A 13,609-nucleotide genomic window follows, 5' to 3' on the forward strand; every position below is an offset into this window, starting at 1 on the left:
ATTTAGGAAAACTGAAAATCACTAAGAGGAGAATTACTGCCAACACTGACCTTTATTTTCACCCAAAGACACAAATCAACTAGGTGCGACACGCGCTTTCATTCCTTTTTTTCTGTCTTTTCTTTCTTCTACCAAATAAATATCTTAAGGTAACGAACATCACCTCAGTACTGAGCCTGTAAAGAAACACACGTGGGAGAGGAATTAGTCACAATGCTAAGAGTTCAACATTATGGCACTAGAAACATGTAAATATATTCAAAGGTTTCATTTTACAGTATTTGCAGTGCAACAAGTCATCTAACAACTAAAAATGTTAGAAACTGCCATCAGACAGACGGAAGGCCACCACCAGCAGCGTTTCAAAGCAACGCCAAGCCCGCGGGGAGCAATTTAACATCGTTCCAGAGGGGACTTTCTGGCATAAAAAAGAAAAAGGCGGCAGTGCACAAAGTGGCTTGGTATTTTAAATTCTTAAAAATAGTAGTTGACGGTATTGTTATGAAAACAAACGGAAGATGGAAGGGGCTGGGAAGAGGAGGCTGGGAGGGGGGAAACAACCCACAAGGCCAGCTGGTCTCCTGGGAAAATGTCGACTGAATTGCAGCATTTTGCAATTGCTAACACTGCAAACAAAAAAGGTAACTGGTTTTAAAAAAAAAGGTAACTGTGTGCATAATCCAGGGTTTTTCCTAACTCCCTCATTAGCTGACAGATTCTTGAATAAGCATTCTTTCTTTCCCCACCCCCCCCTTTTTTTCACTGAACCGAGTAAAACTATTTGGCCAAACACCAGGCTGTACTGACCACTGGCGCTCATCTCCGGGCCGGCTCACAGGTCACTGCCTCAGTTAGGGACGTGATTTTTCGGGACTGACGTAAGCTACAGTTGCCTTAAGCATCTTTTTCTCAGGCGGGGACAGGTCTGCAGGCAGGATGCCAGGTCCCACAGGGCAGACGGCGTCCAAAGCCCCTCCGGTTGTAGCACAACGGTTGAAGCAGGCGGGTGTGATGGGTCGGGCTGATGCAAGACGGTGACACTGCCCCGGCGGGAGCTGCGGTGACGGCAAGTCCGGCTCGCCAGAGGTGCAGAGCTCCACAGAAAGGGCTCGTCTCGGGCCCTTCTTCTCTGAGGAAAAGGCACCTGTTGAAAGCAGCCACAAAGCCTGATGTCCGACTGACAGGGACTTCAGCAGAGAGGTGGTTCCTACTCACCCCTATTCTTCCCTCCCCAAATATTGTAAATGTGATAATAAAGAGGAAAATCACGTGGCCGTCCCTGGGCTGCTGACACAGCAGAGCTGTTCAGCGACAGGCAGCTGGGCCGACACACGTGAAGCTGACCTCACGCTGGCTGCTCGGCCAAACCCCTTCTCCAAATTCAGTGCACCTCAGGAACGGGCAAAATTCAGTTTTGTGTAACAGGAAAAAAGATATTTGAGAAGATCTGGTTTGCGGCATTTTCATAGAGACAGGGTTCCTGGTTTCCACATCACCTCTTAAAACCACACGCACTCAGTAAGGAGACATTTATTCCATTATTTCTGTTTTCAAATTTTTGGTACAAAGTTTATTTTTGAAGTTCCCATGTGATCCGTTCTTCTACCAGCATTTTTTAGGATTTTTCTAGCTCTGATTTATTTTCTTTATCTGTTGAAGCAAAAGCAGTAATTGCTACACAAAGGAATAATGGCAATATTACAAATATTTTACAGCAGCATCCATTCGTCTCTTTGCCCCCAAAAAATAACAAAAATAAATCCAAAGACAAGATCCATACTGCCACAAAGGCTTAGGTTTCTAATATCCAGAAGTATGCTGCATTCCCATATATGAGTTATACAAGTCCAGCACAACTTTACAAGTTTGTGCGGAGCCCGATAAATAAGACACAGAAATATCAGTTACGTTATACTGTTTCTAAGAACTTTTACTCTGTAAAATGTTTGGTCACTCAAAGCTATAAGCTTAATCACGTATCAAAGAACACAGGCAATAAAGCCCATCTTACTAGAACATATAGTATTAGGCCAAACAAAATATAAGGACAAAATTTAGTGGTCACTGAAGCCTCTTCAAAAAAGGTCTAAACAGAATGTTTCCGTCATGTATCAGAATAAAAATGTACTGTATTAAATTTTTTTTTTTTTTTTACAAGCTGTCTTTTAATCAGTCTTCTATTTACAGTGCAGAACTTCTGCCAACTGCAGTAGTTTAACTTTGGCACAACACTAAGTTCCAATCCTTTTGAGTATTCGAGTCCTGTGTGTGTCCAAAAATTTTCTTGGTTTCACGAAAGATTAGGCCCATTCACAGTTAACCAGTTATCTTGAACATTTTCAAGAATTGCTTCCCCTTCACCACATTGGGCAGCTACAAAGGAAAGACACTGTAAGCTATTGCATCATTCCAAAGAAACTCTTCATTCTTAACAGTGACAGTATTGTTGCTTCCTTTAATATCACATACACCAGACAGATCACGCAGACGGCTACATACTGGACACCTTCTAAAAACCTTGCTGGTCGTTAGTGAATCATCTTCCTCATACTTCAAATACATAACAATGCGTTAACTTAATTTCATTTCACATGTCAAACAGGACATTTAAATATATTGCAATATATTATAGAAAATTGCAAAGCGCCATCATTTCTGTAAACGAGATCGACACCTGTTAACTCTCCTGTGCACATGAAGAGCAGTACCTAGTGCCACATTTTCTATACAATATAAAGCCTTCCCAGGTAGGGCAACTCATTTTAGTGCATTTCTGTACAGACTGTAAGCACACATGCAGATAGCCAGCTATGCAAAATTGGAAACACTTTTGTGAGCTGGAACTGGAGGCGGGGGGAACATTTCGAAATCACGGAGCTCTTACAGTTGATCTTTTTGTCTCACAGATGAAGACTTGAATCTTCCAACATTCTAGCAGATTCTTTAGGGAAAGTTTTGTGATCCGTATCTAGTGCTGAATAAGCATAAGGAAATACTTTCATCAACCGGGACACAAATATTATGTGTCTTAACACATTCTAAGTTATGCATGGTCCAATGTTCATATAGTCACCTTATCTCTAAAACACTTCAGAAACTCCAAATCATTTTTATGTCACAGTATTATAACCAAGGATCAGTTACTTTATCCACCACTGTAGTGCTACCTGCTCTAGAAAAAAAAAAAAAAAGAAAAAAAAAAGGCCAAAAAAAGAAGAAAACAAACAAACAAAGGCCTCATGCTTCCCAACAAGCACCAAGTCGGAAGCAGAGGCGAGTACCATCGCAAATCACCACACACACGCCAGTGCCGCAACCCAGCCCAGGATCCCCCTCGCCCCATTTCGGGGGTCTGTCCCGTACCTGCAGCCCCTGAGTCTGAGCAGGAGCCGCCCCGCATTCGGAAGCCACGCTGACCAGCCGTGCTGCCTTGCACAGCTGCAGACATCAACGTGCCATCAGATGAATCCCACCTCAACTCATGGAAAGTGCTACGGGATCCTCAGTTACCACCCCACGCTTTACAATGTTGCCTAAGTTGTTTTTGCTATGACTATTCCACTGAAAAAGTGCAGATGCTCTTCACCACAGAAGAAGAAAAACCCCCCAAAGCTCAGACCGTTAAACTTGAAAACACTGGCTGTAACCCACCTGTGCTTCAAAACCTCCCTTTTCGAAAGTGACAAAACAATACAGAAATTTGAGCTATTTAGTGTGTATAAGTAGCTACTGAGGGGATTTTTCACTTTCTGTTACAACTTCCATTTTAAAATCTTCTACAGAATTGTAGTACATCACCAAACCTCTAGTAACTTGACCTGGTAAGTTTGTGTCATGCTACTTGGCTAATCTAGCTATCCTAGGATGTCAGCAGCTTGCAGGAGAATGCAGGTGTAACCCAGCGCTGTTCAGCGCAGGGATCCGAGCCCTCTACCAGCCCTTCCCATCTCTAATTTACACCATCATCCCAGGCATTATGAATAACTCTCAACAGTTTTACTGCTCTTCGATCACTGATACTATCTTTTCATTACTACTGAATGTAGGCAAAATTATTTTCCAGGAAAAAATAAATTAATTCGAAGAAAGTAGCTATATTTCATTGCACTCTATTTTTGTGCCTTCAGGTTAGGGCAGGAATATTTAATGTTACAGAAGCTTAAAGATGATCTTCTCTCCTTGGGAGATATGAATATAGACAGATACGGGACTCGGGTGGAGGACGCAAATCGATACTGTCATATTTACAGAAACAAATACTGATATCCAGCTTGAATACACAGTACTCCGTTAAGTGCAAAAGGGAAAACGCTCCCCACCTTAAACTACAGCTTGGTTACCCAGCAGCCAGAGACGAGTTGACAAGAGTTACTGCTGTGCTCTCACTTCAGAGGAGGAGGATGAAAGTGTCTGCATCTTTGGGCTTTCTGGCCTACGGGGACTGCGTAAGGCCATGAATCACTCTGTCTGGGCTCCAGAACTGCTTTCTCTGTTCTGCATTTGCCTGCCTCAAGAGTTCCTTGGCGAGCAAGAAAATAGGCTTTTTGCCCAAAGTCAGCAAATCATGGGCTAGAAAAATTATTTCATATCATGTGCGGACATTCCAAGTTTCCTTCCCAATAATGAAAGTAACAGCTAGACACCATGTTGCTTATAGTGTCATGAAAAAAATAAAAACCAACACATTTTTAAAATGGTACTGGACAAGGTTAAAAAAGGGAATGGCCTCGTTTACTATAATGTATTAGAGAGAATTCACTAAATTCTAACCATGAGGTACTAGATATCTTTCCTTTGTTTTCAAAACAAAGCAGATTTCTATATGCTAAAAATGAGCGACTGCAGTACTTCACTTGTTCTGCCAGAACGGTAAAACTTGTTTTGCTTATCAACTTTTAGATAAGTGAATTCTGCAGGCCAAGCAAAAGCCAAGAGCCTTCAAGCTTCTGCATTTTTCCTCCTTTCCACTTCTTACAAGCCAGCGCTCTGTTAGTTCATTCAAACCTCCAGGGAGGGATAGGTCTGACTTTTTACAACAAACACTAACCTTGGGGTCGTTAAGAGGCCGATACCAGGAAGACAGCGCTGTTTAAGATGGAACCGTGCTCTGTCATTGTGCTCAGAAGCAAGAGCAAAACATGCCATGAAGCAGCATGATGCAGTGATGGTGGACGCCTCACCCGGTTGTGACACTCTTTGCTTTCTCTTAGCCCTTCTCCCTCTCCATTCTGGGACAGCATTACCTTTATTCTCTCCTTAGCTGAATTCCAGACACACCAGTAACAAGCATCATCAGATCTGGTACTCCTGGTAGAAACAGCAGACAAAGAGGAAAGCTCTACCTTAGCTCTAAAGGAACTGGTGCTCACAGATGAATTCCAAAACAGTGCTCCCAACGGAGCCTCAGAGCAAACCAGTGACCTAGAGTAAGATCTGAGCAAGATGAAATCATTTCCCCATCTCACTGTCAATGACAATCACCAAAGCCTGGATCGTAACTAGCTCAAACCTCAGAGGTGAAGCTCTACAGCAATACAGAAAACATACCACAGGCTCATGTACACAGAGCAAACAAAACTCCACACGGACACTCACGCCAGGACAGACACACTGTCCTGCCCCTTCCTTCCCCACCGTCAACGTAGCTCAGTCCAAGTGGCTTCCAAAACCCCCCGTGGGTGTGTGTGAGCTGCAGGAGGGAGCTGGGCTCAGGGTGCACAGCGATGCTCACATTCACCATAAATTACAACACTGATGTGCTTAAGTTCACAAGTTTCCTGCACGGAACTGGTAGAACGTTAAGGTGCTGTATCCTCTCCACCCACCGGGCAATTTCTTTTTCTCTCGGTGCCCACACAGTGCACCTTGGGCACCTGGGTGAGCAGCACAGCAGCCTAAGGGTGGCTGAGATGAATCTGAGCTCAACCACTGGTACCAGTGGCTTTGAGTTCCCACCAGCCGCAACCACCATTCACAGACAGACCAGACCAGCAGGCTGGCAGCTCCTTCCACTGCTTCTCCTGTCAGTCCTGATGCGAGAGGCCTCTGGAAGGAGTCTCCCTCTCTCCCAGTATGCAGTGCAAATAAACACATGCTGCAAACATGAAATAAACTGGTAATTAATGGACTCTGTTCAAACAGAAATAACAGACAGATTACAAGCAATAATGAATGCATACAATTGCTCTCCTCAGGCTGAACCCACCCAGATTTTTCTCACCCTTGGCACGACTGACAGACTTACAATGTGCGCGTAGCCCAAAGGAAATGTGGGTACCCTGCATCTCTCATTAGCCGACCCACAGCACATGGTTTAATTTAAATTTTATATTCTGCAATGAGATGATGTTCCTCAATGGGCTGTAAATACGGTTATAACCACTGGAATACACGGAACTGTAATATTTACAGCAAATGAAAATCGGGCCCAGTACACACCAGCTACCATCTCTGACCATTTTACTGAAAGAAGATGTCCAATCCAACTATATTTAGTCTGATAAACAATGTATTTCCTCTTCCTGTGTTTTTCAGACCAGATGTGCTAAGGCCTACCATTGTAGCTCAGTGTTATTTAACAGAACACTGCCAAAATGGAAGATTTCCCAGTTTAATCATATAATTAACTTGGATCTTTTCCCCCCCCCCATTTCTTAAAGAAGGTTGGATTAAATGCTAACCTAAATGCAGTCTCTGCTAACAAAAAAATGGAATTATTTGGACACATTGCTTGGGTAATTTTTTTTTAAGAAAATTAATTCTGGGTCAACCTTAAGGATTAAGGCAACTCCAGATTTTGCTTGCTAGAGGCATATTCCCAAGGATTTTAAGAATTTGCTTTAATATTTTTGGAAACTTAAAAATAGCATCTCTTTCCTTACTAGCTTTGTTCTTTCCCACTGAGCAAGCACTGATTTTTGACCCTGTATTCCCAGCGGAGCCTGAAGTTAACACGAGTCTTTCTTTTATCTGTTGGCATCTACAACAGCCTCATCCACACCATTACCAGCCCGACAAGAATACTTCCCAACCATGTGTCACAGCCAATGCTGAAGAGGCCAGATCCTGATCTCGCTTACACCACCTCACATCCAGACTCAGGAGCACTCCAGTGAAATAAGATGACAAGATGGCTTTGCTTCCCCCCCACCTCAAAGTTAAACTGAGGGATCCTTGGCTAGTCCTCCCCAGCATTGCTGGCTGCTTTGTGCCTCACCCATTTGAGTATTGGAAGCCAGGGAACAGGTTCATCATCAAATTTGTTACACACCGAAAGCTGTTGCCTTTTTCTTTCCAGCAATCTCAAACAGAAGAGCTCATCCTTGTAAATGGCTTTCATGCAGAACATCCTCCTGCGACACAGGCAGCCTGTTCCATCTGGGAGCAGAAGTGCAGCTAAAGCGTCCAGAGAGGAAGGCGAGTCTGGGAGGTTAACAATATTTTTTGTCTCACGTTATCCCCTTTCTTGCTTTGACCTGGGTTTTACCCACAATCAGGCATGAAAAACAGATCTAACATGGACTCTTCTGCTTCAGAAACTCATGACTAAAAGGACTTTCTTGGTCTTTTCACAGTTATCACAGTGGGGAAGAAATAATATTTCTAGAATAGGATCCGGGAAATGTGGAAACATTAGGACACATTTTCTCTTCACTAATCTGTCTCTCATTGGTCATCAAATGCATAAGCCTACAGAGCAGATGCTGACTGATGTGCAAAAGGAGATTGCAAGCATCCTTTCCGTCAGTGCCAACGTAAAAGCAGACAAGGCTGGTGACAGCAGCACCAATTCATCATCATCTTCTGACATCTAAATATAAAGTAACATATTCCTAAAAAATGCAGACCAACAGTAGCAAGAACACAAACTACTCTTCCTCAGAGTACCAGTTCTCTAGGATGCCAAACATCTGCCTTAACTAACTTCTGTGAATTTGGTCCATTGTTTTTAAGTTGCTATTTCAAACTCTACTATGACTTCAATGTCTTGAGACTTTTTTTTTTCCCCTCTGTTTTACAGACACTTATTTGAGATGTGGATGATTTGTATCAGGTTAAACTACTTCTGCAGTTCAGTTCAGGTAGATCAAACCATCCCTAAAAGTGTGTCCACCCAGCAGCCCTAAGAACAATCAGCACAGTGATGAGCTCAATCCATTATAATGAATTTAAGTTAAACTTGCACACAAGTCATTCATCTGGGCTACCGCTGAAGAACAATTAAACACTAGCATGTTTATCATTCCTAAGCATCTAAAAGCCATATAACTTCATTTCGTTTGAGAATTAAACATCATGTCATTGCCACAACTTACTTGGAAACCATTCTTACTAACACCTGAAGACGCTTTTCATCTCTGTATCTGTGTATTCTTACAAACCCCTATGCAACTCTGAACGATTTTTAGGCAGTTTCCACCTCATGTTTACCTTAAAATTCAGTGTAAGATTTCAAGAAAGTACTCTTTTTAGCTAGAAATATACATACTTTTCTTACCATTTCCAGCAAAAGAAAGAATGCACAAGCTAAAAAAGAGTGTTACTATCAACTGCATCAAGTCTGTCAGGCATTTAAATTAAACCAATGTAGGATACACTAGTTATATGTAACAAAAAGCATCTTCTAGCATTACTCATTCGGTTAGCTCATAGTTATCAACAAGGAACATTTCAGCACAAGTTCTGTAAACCCAAAACACTCTGAAGATACGCAAAAGGTGCCAATATCACCTCATGTTCTTAAACCAAGCAATCTCACCCCTAAGTTCATTGATTCCTTTGTCACACTTTTCCCCTCCTCTTTTGTTTTGAACTCTTTCCTTAAGAAATAAACCCAGGCCTTGAAACCTTTCAGGCGAAGCGATGTTTGCAAAAAGACATCTGAGGTTTTTGTATCTTCCTCCTTCATGAGCAGGCAATGTTCTCCTACATCAACGAAAAAATGCGTCTGTGTTTTTTTTGGAATTAAACAACGTAAGGCAATTAAATATTGAGAAGCAGTCACGTGAATGATGAACATGAACCTTCCCATCAGTAACGTGGATGGAAGAGGAGGAGCTGAACTGGGTCTGATTTATAACCCCACGTCCTAGGCTAGGCCTGAGCAGGTCCATCTCTTGTAGCGAGGAAGCCAATACTTGCTGCCTCCACAGGTAGCATCTTGCCCATGTTCTTTTAGGTGGAAGAAAGATGCTAAGCAGGTGCTTGCTAAACTGAAGGCCATGAAAAATCATTTGGCTCTTCACTGGAACATCAAATCTAATTCATAGGTTTCTGGGCCCCAAGTCGCACATCAATCTGATTTTGAAAGTTTACGCTTAACGTGTCGGGGGGGTTCCCAGGTATCACTATCGTCTGTTTCTTCCTCATCTTCCTGATCTTCCAGCATTTCATCTTCCTCCTCGTTCTCATCAAACAGCTCTATTCCAAGTTCTAATCTCCTTTGCCTTTCTGCAAACCACTCTCTGACCTGCTCATACCCCATGTGAGATTTGGCTACCAGTTCATCGAGGTCTTGCTCATTAAGGAATTTGTGCTTCATATAGTAGTCCTTCAGGATTGCTGTTCCAGTTTTGAATTTGATGACAGACACACCTCTGTCCCAGCAATTTAACCTCTTGCTTCCCCGAGGCCTCCCCCGCGGCCTCCCTCTCCCCCTTCCTTTTGGTCTCCCTCTCCCTCTCTTCCTTGCAAAGCCTTGACCGTTCAGGCTGCTCGCATTGGCGCTCTGGTAATAATAATACCATTTCAATCCCCCATTTTTCCAGGCATAGCGAGTATCTCCAAACCAGCTCACAATTTCCGATCTTGGGAGCCCAGTTTCTTCTGCCAGCTTGTTGTATTCTTGTGGAGATGGCCACTGAGTACGTACAAAGGAACTTTTGAGCATGTGCAACTGCTCTGGTGACTTTTTGCTTATTTTGCTTGAAGTGGAACACCCTGATTTTGCTCCTGCTGCTCCATCTCCCACAGATGCTTCTCCAGCCTCTTCTTTTGAGCTGCCAGCATTGCTCTCATTCAAGTCAGCTCCCTCTTCCTTCAACACATTCGATTTCCTTCTTTCCGTAAACCAAGCATCAATCTCTCTCCTGGTCAGTTTGGTTTGGGCTCTTAACCTATTCATCTCCTCATCAGACAGGACAGGGTTATTAAGAAAACTTGCCTGGAGGACCTGCAGCTGTTCAGCAGTCTTCTCTTTGAATTTCTGTGGGGTGAAATCAGGAAAAGTGCTCCACGATGACTTGCTCTGTGGAGCGACTCCCGTTGGGGACTCATTCATTTCATCGCTTGAATCAATAACGATGGTGGCACATGAATCACTGTTGAGATGAATCCCATGATTATTCTTTGAGTTTCTCTGATTGTAGCGTGTATCGCTGAACCACTTTTTGATCTCTCCTTTAGTCAGGCCTGTTATTTTCATAAGTCTAACAATTTCTGAATCTTGAGGAAACTGATTTTTAAGGTAGCTGACTTTCAATTCTGCCAGTTGTTCCTTTGTTTTTTTTGCCCGGATGCCGAAGGAGTCAGGATTCATCGGCGCAGATTCATTTTTGATAGGTTGAGGGACTGGAACGGCAGCTACTTGTTTGGTTTCTGCAATAGGCTGAGCAGTGTGAATCTGACTCTTCTGTAACTGTGTTTGGTTTGGGACTCCTGCTACAGTCAAAGCTATTGGGGCTGTTACTGGTAACGTGTTTGCACCTGCAACTTGAGTGAGAACAAGTCCTGGCTGACCAACTATTTGGCACGTCTGTAAAATTGAAGGTAAACCATTGCTAGCGGCGGAAATGTGTGCCGGAATAACGGTAATTGTCTGTGGCACAGTATGCACCGTGCCATTAAATTGTTTCCTCCTTGCTTCCTCCACTTCCTCTGGTGTCCAGCTCACACCGTGTTTCAGACGCTGGGCAGAAAACCATATTTTAATCTGTTCCTCTGTGTACTTAGCTTGAGTGGAAAGGACAGTGATTTCCGACATGGTGGGATATGGGAATTTGTTGTAGGTGTTAAGCAAAAGGGGATTGTTGTCCAAAGCAGTATTATAGGCTGGAATGCTGTTTACAGGTATGAGGACTTTTGGGATCAGGTTTGAGTTCTGTGGGGCTGTGACAGCTGTTATAACCTGTGCCACCCCCGGCTGAAGCACCGGTGCTGGAGTCACCACCGCACTGGCCACGTCTGCTGCGCTGCAGGCAACCGGGTGGCTCGCCTTCGACTCAGAAACTGCCGGCGGTGGGTTTTCCACTGCTTCTTCGGATTTTGGCTCATTTTCAGTTCCCTTTTCTTCACCAGGAATGTCATCAACTACATTGTGGAAAACGGCAATACGTTTAGTCTCGGTTTTGTTTTTCATCATTTTCATAATAGGAGTTTTGCTAATTGAGATCCCTGATGAGGGGACCTCAGAAGAGTTGGCCTGTTCAGTGTTTTCCTCTCTGACAAAACTCCCATCAAAAGTGAGATCATTTACTGTTTGCTCGAAGATTGTCTGATTATTACGTTTTACCATGGTCAATTTGAAATTCTCCTCTCCAGGGTGGTACTTCAAATTATGTTCTGAGAGAGCATCGTATCTTTTGGTAAGAAAATTGCATTCTACACAAACGTAGGATGAATTTAGTACTACGTTAGGATGTTCTGAATCCACATGAAAAGTAAACATGTTGAGATCTGGAGTTTGAAAAGTACAGTATTTACACTCGTAACCACCTTCTACTTTATTTGTATTTTTCTGATTGTCTGAATCCACACACTCATGAGCATCCTCATCACTTGTTACGCTCTCTGCTGTGGGGTTATCTGCTGGCACAACTGCAGGTGGTCCTTCCTCCGCGTCTGATACCATTTCTAGATCCGGATCCTGCTCGTTGGCTAAGACCATGCACGGTGTTGTTGATTTTCGTTTACTTGCCATGCCTGTTATGTGGCAATGACTCTGACTGGTCAGATACAGACTTAGCTTCAAGCTCTTCTTGATAAATAGTAATGGCTTTTGGTACTTCAAGTCAGTTCTTGTAAAGTCTCAACATTTATCCCATTAGCAGCTTTTCTTTTGTAGTGCAATCAGGTTAAAAATAGATAGTTGAGGATGAAATGTTGAGACGCACTGATTTAAAGTCCACATCCACCACCTGTAGCAAAGAAGAGAGAGCGGAATTAGTTCAATTTAAAGAGTAACTTCTATTCTGCTACACATTTTGGCTTAAGGTAATTCAGCCTTCTGGGGTTCAGTCTGCCACTGTTCATCCCCTGTAACCAGCAGACCCATTCCAAAGAGTTACTCAAAGCTAAGTTAAGAGAGGTAAAATCCAGCCCACTTATTACAGACTGAAATCTGTTTTAGTTCGTGTCAATGCACTGAAACGCACAAAACAGGATGGTGTAAACCAGGTAAATCTGACTGTTTCCCTTTCTTCAGAAGCCTTTTTGTTGGCACAAAGCTGAGGTCAGTTATCCTACATAATTTCTGCAGTGTTTCCTTTGGGCTGTTTTGCCTAAGCTGTGACAACTTATCTTGTCTGCCCTGTAAGCTCAAGTCCTTCCTATTACAAATTCGACCCCAGTGTGACACCTCCAGTACCAACTCTGTCGCATCTTTCACATTAGAGGTTGTGAAAGGTCCCAGAAAACGCAGGTTTAGAATGTTTTACTATTGCATGATATATGCGAGCATGAGTGTGTACAGGGCCTTTCTCCCCAGTCTGAAAACAGGCAAAACAATGTGGTTTTTAAGGCACTTTGACAGACAAAAGATGATTATCCTTTCTTCCTAGCTCCCCAAATGTCATTCTTCAATTGAAGACCAATCCCAAACCAATAAAAGTTAATTGCTAGCACATGGCAATTAACTAAAATCTGTTTTCATGCCTCTATGCATTAACAGGGACATGACTGATTGTGTGAACTGTACCAGAGAGAAAAAGCATTAAAGACTGATATAGCAAGCAGAAGCCAAACAAAATTACATATTCTCTGTTTAGAATTCCTTGTACATTTCTAAGAAAAACTAAAGCACCACTAAATAAATTTGAGGCCTACAGAAATGCAGAGAATAAATATAATCCTAAATAGCATAGACTGGAATCTCACCCCACAGAGACCACAACTAGTCTGTTGGAAATGATGCACAGACTTCTGCAGAGGGTTATAAACTCCGCTAATAGTTTTCTTCTTGGAACAAAATCATATACTGATTTGTCATGCTAGAAATCCCATAGGTACATGCACTTTTAGACAGGGGAACATAATCTGTTTCCGAAAGTGGGAGGCATGCTCAAGTTCAAGGGGAATACTCAGTAGCTGTTTCAGAAGGTTTAGAAAGGGAACAGCATATAACAGGTTAAAAACTGAAGGCCAGCTTTGTTCATGACAAAGTCTTAAAGGAAAAAGAACAGTGTGAAAGGAAGAAAGACAGGTACAAGAAATTGGAAAGGGAAAAATACAATTTCTCACTGTATGAGAAGATGATTCTTTTTGATTATAGGAGGGCAGAGGCTGTGGATAGGAAGGAAGATAAAAAATTCTTAGATTCACATTTTTTCTTCAAGCAAAAGACAGAAGTGTTCATCTATGGCTGCCACCCAGTGCTGCTCCATAAGCTCCGGTT

General features: G+C 42.7%; 1 protein-coding gene across 10 annotated transcripts in view; it reads right to left on the reverse strand.

Moving 5' to 3' along the window:
• Positions 1–1,904: 1,904 nt before the first annotated feature.
• Positions 1,905–13,609, reverse strand: part of ZHX1 (zinc fingers and homeoboxes 1) — a 31,441-nt gene continuing 19,736 nt past the window's right edge. For 4 of the 10 annotated variants that reach the window (XM_065627995.1, XM_065627996.1, XM_065627997.1 and 1 more), the window contains one exon: positions 1,905–12,134. In XM_065627995.1, the coding sequence (XP_065484067.1) occupies positions 9,293–11,917 (2,625 nt within the window). In that variant the 5' untranslated portion in view covers positions 11,918–12,134 and the 3' untranslated portion in view covers positions 1,905–9,292. The remainder of the gene's footprint in view (positions 12,135–13,609) is intronic. The other 6 variants (XR_010605749.1, XR_010605747.1, XR_010605744.1 and 3 more) reach the window with 6 other exon arrangements.

Source organism: Caloenas nicobarica, chromosome 2 (assembly GCF_036013445.1).
Source record: "Caloenas nicobarica isolate bCalNic1 chromosome 2, bCalNic1.hap1, whole genome shotgun sequence".
Classification (NCBI taxonomy): domain Eukaryota; kingdom Metazoa; phylum Chordata; class Aves; order Columbiformes; family Columbidae; genus Caloenas; species Caloenas nicobarica.